This window comes from Rhyacophila brunnea, unplaced genomic scaffold (genome assembly GCF_057557595.1).
Source record: "Rhyacophila brunnea isolate RB1 unplaced genomic scaffold, BYU_Rbru_1.0 scaffold_16, whole genome shotgun sequence".
In the NCBI taxonomy this organism is placed as follows: domain Eukaryota; kingdom Metazoa; phylum Arthropoda; class Insecta; order Trichoptera; family Rhyacophilidae; genus Rhyacophila; species Rhyacophila brunnea.
In genome coordinates, this window is record NW_028232816.1 from 9,439,802 (window position 1) to 9,462,201 (window position 22,400).

Genomic DNA, 22,400 nt, shown 5'->3' on the forward strand with positions numbered 1-22,400 from the left:
GAAAAATTCTCAACTGTCGCATGAAAATTCAGAAGCTTCCGAATTTTTTTGATTCAAGCATGCAATCTTGCAACTGCATGATAATACATGTTTACACGTAATTTTCTTGTTACGTCAGCGATAATACGTACTTACAGCAGTAAACCCATGCAAGTGTAAAAGGGGTATAAAACCCTGATTTTTTCGATCTGCGCCTGCGCAGTAGATCGATAGTGGCGAACCAGCCAGCAAAAAATGAACTACGAATCAATTTTCAGGTTGACCAATTTTCACTACCTGTCAAATAGTACTAAATAGTACCATAAAATGATAACATCGCGTCTCGCTCACTTTTAAAGAATGAATTGGAGAGACAGTCAGCACTTATACTTGTAAGTCACGATAGTTTAAAATATGCACTATTGCTGCCAGTAAATCCATGCACGTGTACAAGCACTATTATATCGCAAGACCGCTACACTACATTTTGCTCTACAGATAACAATAATATACTGTACTCGTAATACAATATCCAAAGGCTGAAGAAAAATGGTTATACTCTAATAATTTCATTATACATAAGCAATACAAATAATAATATTAACATTTAGGTATATACACTGTCTAAATATATATATATTTAATTTTATGTTATATACGTAATATAATAATGAAAATTGCTGATTCACTAACCTAACCATACAATAATTTCTATGTTTTTTTTAATACTTAATAAAGTTAGTCTCAATAAATAACGGAGTATATTTTCTAAAGTTTAAAACAGATCATAATAATTATTATTAATTAGTAATAATTTATTCACCAATGATTAGTTAAACAGTAAAAAAAATTCATCAATAACCGAAGAAAATTAAATTTAAAAAAAAATGTTACAATAATCAACCCTGCTTTAGCAATTATAATAATAAATTTATTATTATAATTTCACTACTTTCATAGATTTTTTTTTGAATGTGTACAATAGACAATAACATAATTCCTAATATATTATGTTATATTATTAAATTGTATTCATAATATGCTAGCATAAGTTTTATGTGTGTATAATGTCTTTATCAACAATGCTAGACTCTATTAGAAAAAAACTCATTTCTAAAAATGTGGTTCACACAATCTTTTTTTCTTTTTTTTAAATAGAATATATATTTTCTTTATTAATTATTGTGCAAATTTTGAGCCGCTCGGTTTCTACAAAATAAATAAGAATCATTTTTTATTGTGCTTTCGAAAAACATAACATCAATAAATTATTACAAAATCAAATCCTTGCAAAAATACAAAAAAAAAAAAATCTTCACATTATAAAAACTCTATATTTTTGTAAAAAAAATCTGGTTAAGTATAACAAATTAATAAATCTCAAAATTGCATTAGTAATTGTATTCTACTGACTTGAATATGAATTCAATGAGGCGTCTCTTCCCAAATACTGGACATGTCCACAATTCAATATATATATGGCAAACAGTGGCGAAGGGTGGAGGTAGGCTGTTAAGAACTGATATAAATTGTGCCCAATAAACATTATCAGTCATACTTATTTGTTTTCATTAAACTAAGCCTACAATAATTTACAGATGGTGTTGGTTAGATTTTTTTAAATTCAATTAAACACTGCGAAAACCAAGCCATCATAGATAATAGTCAAAAAATAATCGTCTATCTATAAAATATCTAAAATTATGCCATTATATCATAGATAATTTTGGATATTTTATAGATAGAATAATATTTTTATATCTACTATGGTTTGGTCGAGGCAGGGCTTAATGAATTTTAATAAACTAACCAACAACATGTGTAATATGTATTCTTAATTTATCGAAAACTAATAAGTATGAATGAAAAAGTGTGCACTATTTTGTCGAATCACCCATAACATACCAAAACAATTATGGTTTCGTTTAGGCAAGGTTTAATTTATTTTTAAAAACTAACCATCTGTAAATTGTAGCCTTAGTTCAATAAAAACAAATACAAATGACTGACAAAGTTTAATGTGCACTATTTATGTCGGATCTTAACAGCTTTCCTCCACCCTTCGCCACTGGTGGCAAAATGACATTTTTGTGTTTCAAGAGTAAATGGTTGATTTTAACGTTGGCTTTTTTTCAATGTATATTCAAATTAAAAACAATATGCCCATTTATATTACCCGAATAACACTAAATTGCAATAAATATGAGCAAAATAGAATTGGACATGTCATTTTAATTTAGATTTTTCGTATGCCTTTGACGGATTTTGGAAGGTTGATCATTTCGACACCTTCTATGTACTTTTCGGTAGTACGATTTTAATAAATCTTAATGACACCACAATTTTAATTTTTAATGCTGAAATAGTAATTTTTAGTTATTTTTCTTTTTTTTATCAGATTATCATTGTTGTATCTTCAAAATTATTTAATAAAAGGCAATAGTCAAAAATAGCCAAAAACGCAGGTCCGGCATTTTATGTAAGAGGTGTAGATATTGAGTCAAATTATATAGCTATAAAATACATACATACTTACTTCTTGTTAGGTTTTGACGATAAATTATAGAATTGGAAATAGACACCTCAGATGCTCAATATGACCGAAAACTACAATTTATATGTTAATAATGTTATAGTAATGTCATATTTGGTAACCACCAATACAGTAAAACCCCCGTCAATTGAAAGGACTGAAAAACGATAAAAAATCGAATTCCTAAATACAAAATGCATGGCAAAAATACAGTAAAACTTTGAAAAAAGTTTTTTTCTTGTTTTAATTTTGTAAAATAATATAGTGTTGCTATAAATAGATTTTATGAATTTCCGCAAAAATATTGATTTACGGCGAAATAACATATTCGTATTAACGAGGTTTTACTGTACATTGATTTAAAGTGTAAAATAAACATAACTCTCAAAAAGACTTTCAATTTCACCGATCAACCTATTATGTTCCTATCAAAAATTAATATTCTATGATGACTTCAAGTGGCTAACTTGCAATAGAATTAATAAGTATTTCTTCAAGTTTTAATTTAGATACTTGGTTAGTTTAGAACATATTGATGTTATATTATAATGACTACAATTATAAACGCCACTTCGAGTGCCAGCCACTAAAAAGCTGCCCTGATGGAATACGCTCCTACCACATTCTGGTACTTCTCAATAACAGTACACAGTTTACAACGGATATATCCAAATACCCATAGGTAATCCATCAATTCGTCGTTAAAGAAAATTTGAAATCGAGTTCAGATATAAGTGGGTGAGTTCTGTAGGTTGGTGTCGCAGGCTGCACATGTAGTTGCTTCGCGGCGGTTCACGAGGGTACAAGCTGGGCACTCCTTGCCCCCGCTGGTGAGGGGCAGAGCTTCCACACCGCACTTTTTAGACTTGCCACACATGTCGCAAGCCTTCTTCTTGCCGGCATTTAAGAAAGTGCAAGTGGCGCACTCCCATTTGCTCGGGGCGGCTTCTTTATCGACAGTTTCATCCGTTTCCGACAGTCGCCTGACGTGATTTGAATGCACTGAAACAAAGAAACAGAAAAATAATATAGTAATTTTGCGATTGCAGAAATAATATTTTAAAGTAAAGATCTACCATCGTAAGTTGGCAGCCGGTCGAATTTGAAACTAAAATTGTCTATCGAGGATAAATTTGTTACAAATGCCATTTAATTTTACAACATGTTTCTCGAATTATGGATTGCATAATATTTGTACAGAAATCTACTACCAATAAAAAATTATAAATTACCATTTTTTTGTTAGTTATGGTAATATTCTCAATGTCATACTAGCGCCCTCGCTGAAATGCCAATTTATGATGGTAGATCTATACATACAGTTCACACAAATTATTATTACTCTACTGTTAAAAAGGTGTACCTAGTTACGAGGGTGGGTCAATAAGTCCTTAGAAAAGCCGACAGGTGGCGCGACTAGTACTGCAAGCGGTTTGTTTTCATGCAGCGGCACTACCGATTCAGTATGCTGCGAAGTTTCAATCAGATTGGTCGGGTTGTTGTGTGTTTCTCGTACATTTAAAAAAAAAATTTGCTTGTGGAAAAATGGAAAATGGAGAAAATTGAGTTTAGAGTTGTTATTAAACATTTTAATATAAAAGGGTTAACAGCAAAGGAAATAAAAAATGAGTTGGATTTAGTTCACGGCATATCTGCTCCTTCACTTGCAACTATTTATAACTGGTTAAATGAATTTAAACGTGGTCGTACATCAACAAAGGATGAACCACGCTCAGGACGTCCTGTAGAGGTGACTACACCAGAAATGATCAATAAAATCCACGATATGGTGTTAAGTGACCGAAGATTAAAGTTGAGTGAGATAATTGAGGTTACAGGGATCTCAAAAGGTAGCGTCATTTCTATTTTACATGACAAATTGGGCATGAAAAATATTTCTGCAAGATGGGTGCCGCGTTTGCTCACAGTCGACAATAAACGCAGTAGGGTGGTGGCCTCTAAAGCCCTGTTGTCGCTCATGCAACGCAATCCGGATGAATTTTTTCGTCGCTTTGTGACTGTAGATGAAACATGGATACACCACTATACTCCCGAGACGAAAGAACAGTCAAAGCAGTGGATTGCGAAGGCAAACCATGTCCAAAGAAGGCGAAAACCGTAAAATCAGCTGGTAAGGTTATGGCTACTGTATTTTGGGATGCACGTGAAATTATTTTCGTTGACTATTTGGAAAAAGGAAAAACAATAACAGGGGATTATTATGCATCTTTATTGGACCAGCTAAAAAACAAAATTGAAGAAAAACGGCCTCATTTAAACAGGAAAAAAATCCTCTTTCATCAGGACAATGCCCGTGTTCACACATGTTTACGATCAATGGCTAAAATTGAAGAATTGAAGTTCAAATTGGTCGACCACCCACCGTATTCGCCAGATTTAGCCCCCAGTGACTTTTTCCTTTTCCCAAACTTAAAAAAATGGCTAAGTGGACAACGTTTTTTTTCAAATGAAGAAGTCATCGATCGGACAAATGCTTATTTTGAGGACCTTCCGAAAACTTATTTTTCTGACGGTTTAAAAAAAATTGAGAAACGTCTAACCAAGTGTATTGAGCTCCAAGGAAATTATGTTGAGAAATAAAAAAAAAATACAAAAATAAAACCTGTTTTAATGCTTTTTTCTAAGGAATTATTGACCCACCCTCGTACACTAATTGCAAATTCTCCATTTAAATTGGTAGCAATAACACAAGTGTTGGATTAACTGTAAAATCAAGAAACTTTTTTTTACAATGTTAATTTTTAGCTTACACAGCCACCCAGAGGAATTCATACTGTAATAATCTAAGAAAAATATGACATAAAACCAAACAGAATTAATATATTAATAGCAAAGCCGGGAAAATATTGCATTTTTTATGACATCGTAAGTGAATATAATATGTACTAAGTGCAATCGAATTACAGGAGCATTGCATCTAGAGTATGAATCATGAATCCCAGATGTACATGTTTTGTAAACATACTGCTGTAGTAAAGCTATGCAGAATCTACAAAATTAATGAGGCTCTCAATGTATGCAGCAAACGCTAGTGATGATGATACTAACCTACAAAAAAAAAATGGTTATAGTAAATTCATTTTTGCCGATACCACTGTCACTTGGATGTCACTTACAGCAGTGCTCCGCAACCTTTTCCCACCCACGGCACACCAAAGGTCTACCCAGAATTCCGCGGCACACCGCACGTAAAACAATTTATACACCAAAACATGGACCCCACATCCTGAAGGGGGACCCCAGGTTACGAATAATTATTTGTCGAGTATTGACACAATAATAATAAATTGTATCCTACAATAAGATGTCTTAAAATATTAATACTATAGTAGTAGAATAGCGCCGCAGGCGACTTTTTTTGACTCGAAAATGGAAGCTGAACTGCGATAGTTTTGTCGGAAATCCGAATATTTTTTATTAACGGAAATTCAGAAAATAACCAATGGAACATCGGCGAAGTTCAGTTTTAGCGTCCCGTCATTTATCAATTCAACAAATTCCTCTCGAATTTATAGGAAAAGCGCTTCTATAGAATTTTCGGCATTGGTTGCAAAAGGGTTTCGTATCCAGTCGCATTGATTCTATGAAAGTACTGATGAAATTTCTTTTGCTGCAAAGTTAAATGTTTTTGAGACGGATCCAAAATTGATTGCTAGTTTTCAATGGTGGTCTGGTAGTTCCTTTGGAATATTTGTAGAGATCCTTCTGCCAAAGTTCGAGTTTATTTTTGAATTCTGCTAATTTATCAGAGCACGTCAATATATTTTCATTCTGACACGCATTGTTTTATTAAGTTCATCCATGTACGCAAATTTGGCTATTGCACCGCGGCACACCTAGCATCGTCTCACGGCACACTGGTTGCGGAGCACTGACTTACAGGACAGGAGGCAGCTATTTGCATTATGTCCACATTGTGACGTTTACATTTTTATAGCATTCGTTAACAAGCAGTTTGACCAGTATTTAGTTCGAGTGAGATAGCTACATTAATTTCATGCATACGACTTAGTAAATAACACCATCAAAGAACTGAATAAAATTCAATAAACTACCACTGGTATGAACATACAGTAAAACCTCGTTAATACGAATGCCATGAGACCGGAAAAAAAATCGATTTACGAAATATGAAATGTACGGGGGGGAAATATTAAAAATTTGAAATTTTTAATTTTTTTTGCTTTTTATTAATTTCGTTTCTGATCATAGATGTATGTTGCCTACCAAGGCCTGAACAAAAACGATGCATAAGTGCGAGTGAGAAAGTATTCGGCACCCTTATAATCTCTGCGACACGCGCTAGAGTAAGATAAAAGGTTTACAGATTTGGGAGATGATTTGCTACGGTGTAGCCGCCAAATCTTACCTTATTGCTTAACTATGCGTCGATAACCGTGTTGCTAAAATAGCTATTTTTTGTGTTAAACATAAAGTCAGTGGTAAATATTTTTAGTTAATTAAGTAGAAAAGATGGTTCTGTGTGTTGTATTAAAAAAATGTGGTAGCCGTACTGATAAGCAAGAAGGTGGTATTACGTTTCATGGGTAAGTTGATACATGTTCGTGATAATTTATTTGTATATTATTATATATTTTAATATCAAGTGACCGTGTTTCTTTAAAATAACTTAAATTATGAATATTTTTACGTAATGGTTGCATTTTGACCGCTTAAAAATACTATATAACGTAAAAAAATAGATAGAAAAACTAGAGCGTCCAGTGCGAGCACTAGCGAAATGGTCTATGGTCTCGAACATTTGAATACGAATGCGTTCGCTCAGCCACAAACCAAAAGCACGGCACGAAGCTTCATTTAGCAATGCAATGGGTGGCGTCTAGATGTATCTATAGTCTAAGTTGCCTACTAAATTTCCGATACAATTCTTTCAAATTAAAATCTGTGCAAATACCATGTGTCATTAATCCATAAATTAAAGTTACCATGTACTGTCCAACAGGATCTTCTTGGCTACGTGTTAAAACTGTGAACTAACAAGCTCGTCCAACTTTTAGCTGCACTAGCGACTTCCGGTTATTGCCTAGGCCCTAGATCTTCTTGTCGGACAGTAGTTAGAAAATACTTTTTATTTTTCCAATTTGTCAATACAATTGTTTGGCATTGGTTGTCTAGTAAAACTATGTGAAAAACCAATAAACATTCAACAATTAAATAACTACAGCCCAGAAACATGTGAGTTATTGTTTTTCCTATGAGTGGAGTGCAGTTGTGACTTTGATGACATACCGCTGTGTGTGTCAATGGGTCATAAAATGTCAGGATTATTTTTATTAGCTTCATAAAATAAGTAAGTTTTGATGTTGTAAGAAATGTCTGTCACATTTTTCAATGACTGGCTCATAAAATAATGTACTTTTATTACGATTTATTGAATATTTTTATATGCCAGGGCTCTGAAATCATTTCGAATTACTAAATTCGAATTTAACCCTTAACACTCGAGTGCCGCCATACCGGCGGCATTAGAAGTTTCCCGTATTACTCGAGTGCCGCCGTAGCGGCGGCATGCCAATAAAGTTATTTTTTGTAATATTTTCAGCAATTTTTATAATGCGATTTCAATCAAGTTAGAATGAATAATAATAGGTTATTACATTTATCTGAGAAAGAAGTCAGCAAAAGAATACTGCGTGCGTAATTTCTACATAGTATTTTTATCGGAATCTTCTCTTTTTTTATTCGTAGGTCGCTTGCTTGCAAGCAATGTTTTTTTGTCACATAAATTTTATTTATTGAACGTTCCCAGAGTAGAGTGAATTGAAGTGTTTGTCACGCATGATTTTGAAGTGTGTTTATTTTTTTTATTGGTTCTCGCTTGCGCAGGGGCGTCTCGTATAGTTTACAGTTTTATATTTGAATAGACTGTTTTTGATGACAATACTTACTATTATATTATGCCGATTCAGAACCTTACAAATATAATGTGAAATACTCTAATGAGTCAAATGAAAATTATTACGTATCGATTTATTATTTTTTGATAAATCTTTTGATAATGTGTACCGCACTGGGAATGAGTTGTTATGAGCCCGAAACTAATTTAGAAAATTTACGAGTCGGCTGCTTATATTACAAGTGTATTTGAAGGCAAATCATTTGGATCATATTTACAGTCATAACTATATGTATGGACGATTTAGACTTTATAGCCACTTCTCTACATACCGCTATTTCATTACGATTCTGTGATAAGCCAGGATTACATATTGGAGATTGCTTTGTGAAATACCACACAATGAAGAATTATAAATAAACTTAAAATAAGTACAGTATATTCATTATAAATCTATTTTATAGAAATAAAAAAAAAAAAAAATTTACATTTTTTTCACCAATTAAATGTTTTATATTGAAATTATGCTTTTTACGGAAAAAAGTCTCGAGTGGGTGGTATGTACCTATAAAAAAAATTTCGAGTGGAAAAGGTTAAGGTATGGTTTTATATGAAAATAATGCTCAAGGGACTTTTTTTTCGCGAAAAATTCGAATTATGGTGAATTTCAAATTATCAGTGTTCTTACTAACATACGCGGCTCTCCCATTAGGTCATTCGGTCATTGTCCTCCCAAAATAAATACCTTACAATCGACATAATAATATTAATAATATGTACAATGTCATATAATAATAATCGGTGGATTTGAAATTATAAGGCGTACGCTGTGTTTTTGTTTTGTATTCTCGATGGGCGATAATTCGCCGCCAATGTCCGGCGATTCAATTTTTGACCCAAACTGAGAATTTTTATAAAATTTTCTCTCTCATTTTTCATACATTAGACAAAGAAAGATATAAAACAATATTCGACGCTTTAAGTTCCAAGGATGCGTGGATTATATGCCTCTCGGCCATTGTCCGAGTGTGAAACAAAAAATATTTTCAGCTAATTATGTGAAACAGAATGATAAAGTCGACTATGGTCCATTGCTACTGCCACGTCGGAAATTATTGTATGATATATTTTTTCTGACAGTTGACAAGTTTCGACGAATGTCTTTGGGTGTTTTAAACGTATGTAAATAGTTTTTGGTGCAGTTATTATACGAATATACACACAAATTTTTGTGGAATTTACGACGGTTTATTTGTTTGAACTGAGACAAAATGTCTAATTCATTGGATTATATTTTAAACGAAATAAAGAATGAGACATTTAACTATGATAAACGTCTACAAGCGAAGATATTAGGCAGGTACATGCCGGAGTACATCCACTGTTATGCTCATCAATTTAATTTAGTTCTGCAAAAAGCATCCACCATAACCACTGGTCTGAAAGTTTTTTTTTGCCACAGTCCAATCATTTTCCGTCTTTTTTTCGAGATCACCAAAAAGAACGAAAATATTAGATGAATTCGTCAAAGTGCGTCTACCGAAAGCAGCTTCAACTAGATGGTGCTTCAATGCTAAATGTGTGGAGACAGTTTTTTTGTACCGAGAAGACATTTTACAGTGTTTAAATTCAATACTGGACAGAGAAAATGACACCAATACCCTAAGTCAAGCCCAAAACTTAATAAATAATTTGGAAAAAAACACTTTTATTTATTGGTTGACTTTTTTTCACAAAATAATGCCTCATTGTCAAATTGTATTTAAACAAATGCAAAAAAGAAACTTAGACGCTATTAAGATAAGAACATACATCGATAATTTTAAAAAATATATTTCCGAAATCAGAAATGAAGCTAGCACTAATCCGAATTCCAGCTGTGCAACGGGTGATCATAAAAAGCGACGGATAGATGACAATAGCAACGCAGTAGCAATTGAAGTCTGTGATACAATTATAGTGGAAATATAAGCACGATTCACATCCAACGATCATCTCATTATATCCGATTTGTTCAATAAAGAAAATTACACTGATTTTAAAAAAAAAATCCCACAAGTCAAGTAAATTTGGTAAAACAGTTAGAAGAAATAAACATAACCAAGTTAAAAAATGAATTATTGGTGTTTTATCAACGAGATGATTTGCATGGCGCTAATAGTGCAGTTTCTCTTCTACATTTTTTACTCAGCAATAATTTCAACAAAACATTTTCCGAGTCGATCAAAGTTCTCCAATTTATTTGCGTCATACCAATGACAACAGTTGAAAGTGAAAGATGTTTTTCTACTCTCAAAAGAATAAAAACCTTTCTACGCAATACGATGGGCCAAGATAGACTGACCGCTCTTGCAATGCTCAGTATTGAAAAAAAATATGTGGGAAAAATAGACAATTTTTATAATCGTGTGATTGATGATTTTTCAAAAAGTAACGAACGAAAAGTGGACTTAATTTACAAAAAATTATAACGCGTTGTGTGCAATTTCGGTTACGATGGGTTGGCGTTATGAAAAATGGACATTTTTTGAAGGGTAAGTAGTTACCTATCTATAACAATTTCTAGCACTTATTATATAATGTATAAAAAGTCAATTTGCAATACGTCTTTTAAGTATACAACGAAAAGGCAAATTAAATTAATATATTCAAAATTGACCTACCAGTTTTTCGGTTCTAAGGCCGCCAATGCTTACTAACGAGGTTTTACTGTAGTTCATTTAATTTTTCATAAATTATGTTTGATAAACCATGTTATAATATCATTAGATTTACCAGTATTTACGTTTCATCAAATTTTAGTATCAGTGTCTCTTAAGCTCTCGATGGGAGAAATATTAACAAAACTTGGGAGTATACCTGTTATTTCTACAGACGAAACATAATATTCACCTGGCGGGGTGTGATTCTTCTTAGGAATAGGCGCCAGCTGAGGCACGCGTTCCGTTGACAGTTTTCTCCTGGCGTTCTTGTCCGCATCCGAACTAAGACACTTAACTATGCTCTTCCGTATCTTGCGGCCATCAGAACGGTCCGGATCGACCACAAACTCACTGTGAATCTCCCGTCGGACACTTTTATCTGCTTCCTTCTTATCTCTGGCGTCTTCCTTAGAAATCAGCCTCAATCGATCGGAGACCTCCGAATCCGTGTTGATATCGCCGACCGGATTGACAGGAGGCCCGTCCCGGGATGTGGACTTTCGTTTCTCTCTTTCATCGGCTAGGACTCTTTTCCTGGCGTCGGCTCTTATGGCTTTGGCCTCGGTTTCTTGTTTTATTTTGAGAAGTGTTTCGTTGACTTTGGCGGTTCTGTACGCTTCTTCATCAGACTTCTTCTCCAGTTCAATAGCGTGTAACCCGTCTTCGAGATCCACTGTGGTGCGATGATACCTATCGATAAATAAATATAACATTAATGTTATTTATTTTCATGCATTGACATGAACATTGAAGTTAATCCCTCCAAACCAAAACCCGTCCTGCACCACACTCGGTCTTAATCGAGCGTATCACGGGACCCAACAGTGACGATGTGAAGCATCTATTTCAATTTTGCCTGGCAATGCATGACCAATCAAAATATTAAGCATAGAGCATCATGGCACGAAAAGGTGTGTGCAGGGCAAAATGCGGAAAAATCACACAAAAAACCATAAATGCAGTCATACGGTGGTATCTGAGGGGCACGTAACACGCTGAATCGACATATTCATCAAGTTCGCCGAAACTAGACAGAAATGAAGAACAGTTACATGTAAATTGTACGTAAAACATTTCACCGTGGCACAGTACGCCGCGAGCTTCCTTATCGGAAAGAGATGACCGTATACTATACGGTCTCCAATTTTATTAGATTCAATATGATCACTAATTCAATTTTCATGTCTGATTTTGGAAAAATTCATAAATTCAAGAATGAAAACCCTACCTAACCCAACAAATAATCCAGTATATTGGCTGTTTTCAAAATTTCTTTGCTGATTGCTCTCTGTAAACCGACAAGAACCGTGTTTAATTTAGACATGAATTTTATATCAGTACTATACGACCCAAAGAGGTTGAACGGTCTTTAATATACGGCCATAAATATTTCCGATACAACATTTCACGGTGAAATGTGATACGGCGAACTGCATACGTACAAGTTTCCGGACATGGTGAAGAACTAGGGGCATGACAATAATGGAAGGACCTAGGGGAAGCCTTCATTCGTAATGTTGTTAAATTTCATTTATTCTTAAATTTATTTGGGTTTGCATGCCATCCATGAGAATCGGCTCTTAGGTATTTTTTACTTTAAAATATTTTGAAGTAAAACCCCAGATAATACACAAAGCAGACCAAATTTTGATACTTAAATAATTTATTATGCAGAGGATTGCTACGACTCCTTTTTAAATTAACTAAATTTCATGCGTGTTGATTGATTTATGAAAATGGTCAAAACAGATACATAATAATATGTAAAATGAAAGTCGGCAACTATTTTATCCCAGTTCTTTCAGCTACACATGCTATAAAATATTAATATTTTAAAGAGATTTTTACACATTATATTATAATATTTATTGGTAATTTAATTACCTAGGTATTTCTATTTTTTTTTCAATTATTTTACGAATAGGAAATACCGAATTACCGGTATTGGTATTTTCATTCAGTATTGCAATCCCTAATTGTAAGTAACAAAGCAATCAGCCATTATGAATCATGGATTCAAGTGTAGTTAAATAAATCTGGCATCGTGAGATGTTAAGGTACCTCTTTGGATCTGGTCTGCCGGCAGTCCTGGTCTCTCTGTCGGGCTGCGGCGATAGAATATCTCCGCGTTCACCGAGATCTTTAGAGTAGCCCTGCGTCTCCAGGTTTCTGAAGACGTAGTCCCAACTCTCGAAGGTTCCTGTGCCATCTTCTCGGGCTCGGCTCAGCGAAGGCTGCGTATCAGAGCGAGGCACCGATACCGGAGCTTCGGGAAGACGTCCGGAGCGCCTGTCCGGATCGCCTTCTGGACTTTTGACCGTAGCTCCATTTCTTCTATCAGAATCGTGCCGTGCAATGTCGCGTTGTCGCTTCGAATGGCCGTCCATTCCGTTGTAACTAGAGTTTCGTTCAGGTCGACGCATTTGCGGAGCTTCCACCGGTTGGTCGAGTTCAATCAGCCGCCCAGTCGGAACGGACGGATAATATACTTGACGGATAGGTCCGGATCGGTATCCGTTCATCATCGGTTCTACTGTAGGGTATGGTAGTAAGGCAGGCCCCGCGACATACGGATGGACAGGCATCGGTCCGTAATAAAACGGCGGCATGGCACCGTATGCAGGCATCATCGGCGGTGGAGCTTGATATTCTTGTCCGCGAAAGTTTTCCACAGGACGAGGCAAGCCATCGGAGTAATAGTACGAGTTCGGTTCCCTGCGGCAGTCTGGTGGAAAGGAGCGATTCGTGTTGTAGACTAGGGGAGGAAGGGGGCCTGTTGCATGACCGTTGGAGAGAGGGGGCACCGAATCCACACGGTCTTCCGAGCGGAGTTCACCGCGGCCTCTCGACCCAGAGTGGCCGTCCATCGAGTGACCTCGCTGATGCATAGTTGCCTTTTGGCTCGACGTGATGCTAGCCTCAGGAAACTTCACGTTTGAGTAAATATCTAAAAAAGGATAACCAAAACATTAGCCTAATGTAAATGGAAATACATTGATATGTACTATACTATCTTTTGAGGGTATTTGATTCATATTGTAACCGAATCAATTTGGTATTTAATTATAAAATCATTTACATAATTCATTCCAATGCATTTAAAGTAGATATTCTTTGACATTTAAGTGTTACCATATAACTAAAAATATCCTGATAGATTGGAAAATATTGTCGTCTGGTATTGTATTCGATATTCACATTCTGAACCAAAGTAGGGGGAAAAAATCCCCTAATACTAGCAATCCTTTCATAATATATCGCAACACCACGACGGCACGGCGCCCATGACACTTCAAGTTATAATTTTCGCAATCTAGTTTGTCTTGGCACAACACTGGTGTTTACATTAAAAGGTTACATAAACAGTCAGTATGCAATCTCCAATAGTATCAACAAAATGTCTTTTTTGTGTTTGTTAGCCAACTGCGGCGACAAATTAGTAACATATAAAATGATGTAGATTTTGGTCAATAATTTTATTCGAATAATTCATCAACCATTTATCGGCTGCAAGAAATGCACATTTAGGCATCATGCAGGCCACTGGTTGCCGACCACTGACCTATTTAATAGAGATATATTATTAGAAAATATTTTATCTCTATTAGTTTATCTCGCGTGTGCCTGATATAAATTGAATACAGGTATGCAGACCAACATTTTCAATCACTTTTTATTACATTCTTTTATCAGTTAAATTATTATTAATAGCAGCTAACCCAGATAACAAAAAAAACAGATGTTTTTTGATTGATACATAATAATTTTACCTTTGTGAGAAGTATTGGTGTGTAAGAGGGCGTTGACCGCCTGTTTGACGTCCCCAGCGCCACCCTCCCGCCACTGCGCTACCTCCCACCAGCTGCACGAGCCGTGCTTAGCCACCTCTTCCCAGATCTGCGTCATAATCTAAAAACACCATAAAATAATCGCAATAAAAACCAAATCCAAATTTATTTATTTTACGTAATAATGAACATGACATGGCATGGCATGACAAGGCCACTGGATCGATGATATGATAAAGTTCTGCGGAAGAACGTGGCAATCAGCTTGGAGAGGTCTTCATTCAGCAGTGAATAGATTCAGGCTGATGATAATGAGCATGACAAATTATAAATTCAAAGCGTTCACAATATGACATAAAGTGTTAACAATTTTCAAATAAAAATACAGGATAATATGAGAAATAATACAATAATAAAATAATAAAAATAAAAGTACATGGAAGCACACAGAGTGAACTAGGTTGATAGACCCTATCTTAAAAACTTATAAAACAACGTCCACCTAAATTCACCTCACGTAAGTGGAATATATCAATATTCTAAGTAATTTGATAAAACATAGTCATTGCTCTCCCAATTGGCATTACTAATGGCCGGTTAGTTCTGCACCTTGGAAGAACAAACAACGGATGCCCCCCGATGTTATAGATAATTATCAGAGACACACAAGCCAATACGAACAATAATGGCAAAATTTCCATTTACACCACGCCGCGTATAAGTCGGAAAAAATATGCAGCTAAATAAAGATCCCTTCTAAACTTTAAGCTACAGTATGTAAGCATACCTAAGAGAAAGTCAGTCGGATAGAGCCACGTATAATATTCATACAACCGAAAGTAAAGGAGTCTCAAAAATTTCTTCTGGACCCTCTCCAATATAAGGCCATACGTAATATGTAGCAGAAAACCATCTCGGCTCGACGGGGCCTAAATACGAGGCATCTATTTCCAAAAATTGCTCATTGCTGATAGTCAGGAAGATTTGCAAATACTCATTAATAGGGTAACGGAGGCCTGCTACAAATACATCCTAAACCTGAATAACAAATAAGCCAAAACACATGAGTACAAACGAGTCTCCTATTAATTGACAAACCCTGCAAAGTAAACGGAGTACCCTTGGAGATAGCACATTCCATTATATACTAAGGTTTCAGTCTGTATGATACCAGGGACCATACTATTGAATTAAAAAAACAGTATTGCAGTAGCAGAATTGAAACAATCACATAAACATCCAAACTTTCAGAAAATCACACGTTTTGTAATCTCAGCCAGAATTAAACTCAAGGCCACCGGATAAAAGTCAGTGCCTTGAAGCTTTCGAAATGTGCATGTTGCAATCATATCACTCAGCATTACAAGCGTGACACACTTTAATATTTACGTTTTGTTGTCGAAACAAAACAAAGAAGCGGAAGCAATTGTCAGCATTTCCAAAATCATCACCTTGATCAAAAGTGTCTAATGTCTATAACTATTTGTTTATTTGCGACAATGTCTCTTGTAATGTATGGACTGCATTTGTATAAATAGCAAGGACGATCCATAACTCGTCACTCATCTCGAGTCCATCACTCGACTCACTGGTCATCACGAGTCACTCGGCAGTCAACCGTCATTGAGTCCAATTGAGTCCAATCTCATGATCCGATTAATCTATCGATAACATCAGTCTCATCAGTATATCTGTACCCGCGAGTACAACATCACTCTGTCATCTTTATCATTGTATTTATTTATTCTTGTATCGATGAATAAAAAAGTGACTACGACTTTATCACCACATACCCTTTCATCCCTTCATCCGTGTAATATAGACCCATGCTGCATATCAGCTGGAAAGGCAATGTTACGAACGCTGCCCATAAGTCGGCAATGAAATACATGCAACCATCATTATTTTGAACATTTAAATAAACATTCACAAAATTGGTATATGTCATACATCTGAAACATCAACTGCCATTCGACTAAATCTTCCCTCATACGCAAATCAAAAATTGAATAATCGTGTGAACTCACTTGGCACTCAACATAAGCGATGAGTGAATCTCTGGAGACGGCCGCCACTTGGTCGGGACAAACGGGACCATCGAGCGAGAGGCATCCATCAGCTCCTCGGTATCCCATAGCTCGAAGCATCACCCCTCCGCCCATCATCCCTGAACCCTCCACTTCGTGTTTGTAGAAACCACTATATAACTATGGGCACATAATCACAATTAATATTATTAAAATGCATCACTTTTGGGAGATCATACGCCATACTAAAATATTCATTTAGTATTAATGCTATTAACACTAAATGCAATATCAAACACACTCTGAATTGAAGGGGTTATCGCATATATCGATAATTATGTGGTTGCATTAACTTTTTATTATTATATTTTAAATTTCTGTAATCAATATGTAACTATTTGTTTTCCTTAATAAATAAAATAAAAAATAAAAAAACATGCCACATAGCTATGACTTTGAAGAAAACCAATTCCCAGGGCATACACTTATGTTTTACTTATCGGTCAGTCATCCACGCCTTCTGCTCCAAACAGAATAATTAGATGTGAGATATATCGAACATTTTAATGAGGATAGTAATTTTTCCTGTTACAATAGTGAACGAACAAGAACATTAAATTGCTCATATCTCCAAACTATGTTTCGGTGGCATATCATTGTCTTGCAATAACCCCTTCAATTATGGCCACAGGGAATGTATTAGCGGGAAAATAAACGCGGGGGGATGGTTTTAGTTTCAGAAACGACCATGATGATGTAGAAAACTTGATATAGAAGTCATACTGTAGTGGTACTGTTCATATGATACCACATATTAAGCTATTTTTTGTTTTGTTTCATCATCACGTGTTTCAAAAATGAGCGAGACAAGTGATAAAAATGACACTTGGGCAAGTGAGAAAGAAAAATTCCACCTTCGATGACTCAACTCGACTTTAATATGCATGCGAACATATACTTCACCGACTCAGATAGTGTAGAGCAGTTTGGATAGTAAGAATGTTAGTGTACTTTGCCAAATGAAAACATTGCTTATGGCGGGAAAAAATTAATGCAAGCACTGAAAGTACCGTCCATCTCGTCAACAGAGAAGATCTCCCGTTTCCGCGGGAAAAACAAAGATCCAATATTTTTTGAATGCTTCTAGTATCATGTCTTATATGGCGCAACTGTAGTTAAAATACTTCTCCTTTACCCTGCGAAACATTCATAAACGATTCTCTCATTGAAATCTAGAATGAAAAAATCAGTAGATAACTCACTCTGATAGTGCGGTATTCCTTCCTCCACGGCTGGGCGAGTAGATTGGCGGCGTAACGGGCGAGGGCCGCCCACCCCCTTGCCAGGCGGTAACCGCTGAAGTCGCAATCGGCCATGGCGCTTCGCGATAACACCTCCGCAGTCTCCGGCAGATAGAACTTGTTCTCGTGAGGCACCAAACATAGATACTCCATAATATAGCCTGTGTAGGAACATGAGATTATCAATATTACTCAGTACAATTAAGCTTATATTATTTATTAATATCCAACTCATATTATTTATTAATAACGTCCAACCTGGTGGCCAAAGCACAATTTTGTTGCATTTAGAGTATTTGCAGTGTCATACTACGAATATGAACATCTCTCCACTTGATTGTTCAGCAGTCTTGTATTACCTACTGTTACAACTTTAAATTTTGTCTACATGCTCCTCTCTCCCACTTAAAGTCATGTAAACTCATTCAAAGCACACTTATGTGCTTCAGTTTCGGGTAACTGCTCCGAAGATATTTCCAATCATAGAAATTAGTGATGCTTCACATACAAACATAGGGCCCATGATACACCTGCTTAAGACCAGTGTCTTTATTCCAATATACGAACCGCGAAAGGAATGTATCACGCGCAAATTATCGAATTGTATTACCTTGGTCAGCAGAAATTTTCTGGTGGTTTGTGAATTTTTGGCGTCCAAATGCATATGCTAAAGATAACAATAAAATCTTCAAAACCCTTGCACCTGCAATTGTTTGTGCATTGCTTTTGTTCTTAAAATAGATTAATGGTTTTACATGATGAAATCAATCGCGATCAGACGTTATTATACGTAACCATATAAATTAAAAAAATTGTTTCTGCGTTAATGGTGTGCAAAACATTTCTCCTATTTTCAATTGTCCGCAGGCAGTGACGTCCCTAGACAAAATGCCGCCCCTTTTTATACGGTATTTTTTATCATCCTTTCATGATTCCAATATCTAAGAAATGTGTTGTATGGATACAATACCTACTAACAAAATATTTACCACTGAAAACAAAATTAAATCGCTCTGTAAGAGAGGGTTGCATCTTCAGTTTCAACGGCCAACGCAATTTCCGTGCTTACTGGTTAATAAATCAGACTGTAATTATCCGTAAATCTGCACGTGTAGTTTCTGGTTACCAAGGATGCCGAAGAGCAACAGAAGTAAACTAGACATCGCGAACACGACAAAAAATTACAGTCCTGTTAAAACTTTTATGTTGATTAAGTAATACATTTTGTTTCTAACCGGTGATTTTTTTAATGGAAAGGTATTTTCCTTATTATTAAATTTAGGTAGCTATGTTTTTTTATGTAAGTATACCAAATTATTCTCTCGATTTGCCGCCCCCAAGCGACGCTCAATCTGCCTACCCCCACGGGACGTCACTGTCCGCAGGTGTAAAAAGGTTGAGAAACGCTAGTTGGTCTAGCTAGACAATTTCCTAAAGTTACCAAGGTAATAACAATTCGATAATCCTGGCACGCTATCTTCTACTAGCAGTTGATTTATTGGAATAAAAACGCAGGTATGGTGCAAGGTGTTTATGGTGTGGTTTTTTGGAGCAGTTAACTTCAAAGTATCAATTAATTGTTTTATATTGCATAAATTTGTCTGACATACATTCATTTTAATTTCTACATTAATTACAAATGTGAATTTGGGGTTGTTTTTTACGGTATGGAATAAATACTGTATATTTAGGTACTTACCTAAAGTTCACAATGCTTAGTTAAAATTTAAGAAAAACCACCAAATTTATGAACCATTACTTCCTCCCCCTGAAGTTACCTTGTACAACTACCTGCAAAATTCTTTGCGGATTCAGCAATGAAATCATGGATGATTTTATTGATGTCGACTGTCAATAATCATTCTTACGAAAAACCGTTCAGAAAAAGCTTAAAAATTAATTATTATTGGAATGCTTCTCCCATTAGTCATTATTAATATCGCACATACCTTCCAGTTTTTTCCGCTGATCCAATTTCTCCGGGCTGTCATCGGTTTCCAAATAACTAAGATGCGTATTGTCAATCATACGTCGCAGCTCCGGCAATCTTTCCCTTATAATATAATCAGTCATCGCCATTTTAACGTGTCTTTGCGTTTCTTTCATTTAATAAACTGTTAATGGTAACAGCGCGATACGTAAATAGCATGTAAAATAATCCCGTATCACTCTGACAACAGCTGCATTTTTTTCACATGTCAAAATACGGGGTTTGTCGTTTTTCAATAAAACATCGTATTACTCATAATAGCCATAATACACATTTTCACGCGATGCCGAACAATTATAAGTAAAATACAGATAACATAATCACGATTCAACAATAACACGATGAATCATAAATACATTTGATAAAACAGAGCAAATAAAATGTCGATCCGTAAGGTTAGTGTGCTAAGCTGTCCGATCCTAAAATAGTCATTCAAAAATAGATCACAAATAGAAAAGCGCACCGAGAATATTCTTTTAAATTATGGGACCTCCTTGCGAGTGGACATTTCATTGATTTTTCGCAGATCGCGATCACACGAGATATTTAAAACAAAAATTGTGTAGTTACTACATCCTAACTTTAAATCTATTATTATGACACCTGCGCAAGGGTGGCAAGCTAATAAAAATTTATTTTCGTCTTCATTACAGTGTTGCCATCTTTTAAAAGTGGAATTATAGTACAGAGCTTCCAAAATTATAGTATTTGGGGGGAAAATATAGTACGCGTTGTCATCAGAATCAGTTGAAAATGTAGGTATAGGTTTTTTGTTTCTCGGAAAAAAACGAAGAATTCGAGAAACTGAGAAACTCCGAGACCCCTTTTCATTTAGGTAGGTACCTCTTCCGACCAAAAATGCTTACCGAAGAATTCAAAAAAAATCATTTTAAACCAGTCAAGCGATTTTTTACGTTTTTCAAGCAATTTTTTTCCAAGTTCTCCAAATCTTTTTATATTGCGTAATTATAGTACTTTGCACCAATTTAACGAACGGAAATATCGAAATTTTAGTAAGTACTTTTGGTACTGTTCGGTTATACGGAATACAGCGGAAAACACATTTTGAAAAGAGCCGATAAACTGAATTATTTGTTAGGTTAACCTAACCTAACCAAACCTAACCTAACCTAACCTAATGAAGGCCTCCGACTTCCTGACTAGCTCAGGCACTTGGAAGTGGAGGTTCATTAATGTGGAGGAACAGGCAGGAATCTCGTAGACGTGGAGTAACCAAGTAGTTACGGTAGACAAAGAAAGTCGATAACTCAAGAAAACACTGGTTAAACTTCATAACTGGTATATTATCAATGTTGTTACACAATTTAACTTATGGTCACCCTTTATTCAAAAGTTTATAATCAAATGTCAATGAAATAATGTTTATATGTAACTAGATTCTCGTTAAACAATCACAATAAGTCGAATGTCAAAATTAATATTTAACGTCTACAAGCCACAATTATCCAAAAGGAAAAGGTCTGAATTTGTTCGCATCCGAAATTCACAAGTAAATTATGAAAAGTCATTTATTTAAATCTCGAAATTAAAAAAAAACATTTGAAAACGTCTGATTTATTTATATCTCGAAGTCCACAAAAATAACCACATTTATTACTGATTAATTAAAAATTAATTCGAATATTATTAATTAATTATTTTAAAATTAACTTGAATATTATTAAATAATTATTTAACATTAACTTAATTATTTCTAATTAGTTATGCAGACGAGATCGCGCGGGTCCCGGGGCAACAAAGCGTCGCAGAGACGACCCCCGGAATCCACAATCAGACTGATATCGGATTTTAGAATCTTGCCTTTTTATTCAGTTAGGGGTGGTCGCATTTCTTTTTCCGACGCTCGATCTTTTCTACTCTTATACCTATTCACACCGATACCGCCATATGCTACACGTTTATATCCGGTTGACGGATGTCAGTCTATTAACCAAACATATAGTGATATTGATGTACATAATATGATTAATATTAATATTACCTTAATTACATTAATTACCATATACTATTAACGCCCGTCCATACGTCTCGCTTTATTATTTAACTAACCCATTGCATATTACATTACATTAACCGTTATATTACAATTTTATATTACCAATAAAATTACCTTACAAGCCAAATCATATTTTACATTTAATCTACCTTAATTAACCCTTTACCTAAACATATATTTAATTA

At 35.1% G+C, this 22,400-nt stretch overlaps 1 protein-coding gene across 2 annotated transcripts; it reads right to left on the bottom strand.

The window, feature by feature from the left end:
- Positions 1-1,156: 1,156 nt before the first annotated feature.
- tamo (PUB and ZnF_RBZ domain-containing protein tamozhennic) lies at positions 1,157-20,803 on the bottom strand. 2 transcript variants are annotated; one of them, XM_085943611.1, is made up of 7 exons: positions 20,158-20,803; positions 18,170-18,369; positions 16,908-17,087; positions 14,863-15,001; positions 13,154-14,039; positions 11,283-11,782; positions 1,157-3,514 (listed from the first exon to the last, which is right to left on the bottom strand). In XM_085943611.1, the coding sequence occupies exons 1-7, from the start codon at positions 20,312-20,314 to the stop codon at positions 3,237-3,239; spliced, it is 2,340 nt and encodes a 779-aa protein (XP_085799737.1). In that variant the 5' UTR covers positions 20,315-20,803; the 3' UTR covers positions 1,157-3,236. The 2 variants fall into 2 exon arrangements, with proteins under 2 accessions (XP_085799737.1, XP_085799739.1); XM_085943613.1 differs by having other exon boundaries at positions 16,908-17,259; positions 17,344-18,369; positions 20,158-20,405.
- Positions 20,804-22,400: the final 1,597 nt, after the last annotated feature.

Excerpts from the sequence above, each read along its gene's own strand:
- tamo (XM_085943611.1), bottom strand. The coding sequence starts at position 20,314 with ATGAAAGAAACGCAAAGACACGTTAAAATGGCGATGACTGATTATATT. Across the intron at positions 17,088-18,169 it reads AGGAATACCGCACTATCAGA|TTATATAGTGGTTTCTACAA; the intron begins GTGAGTTATCTA and ends ATGTGCCCATAG. Across the intron at positions 11,783-13,153 it reads GGCAGACCAGATCCAAAGAG|GTATCATCGCACCACAGTGG; the intron begins GTACCTTAACAT and ends ATTTATCGATAG.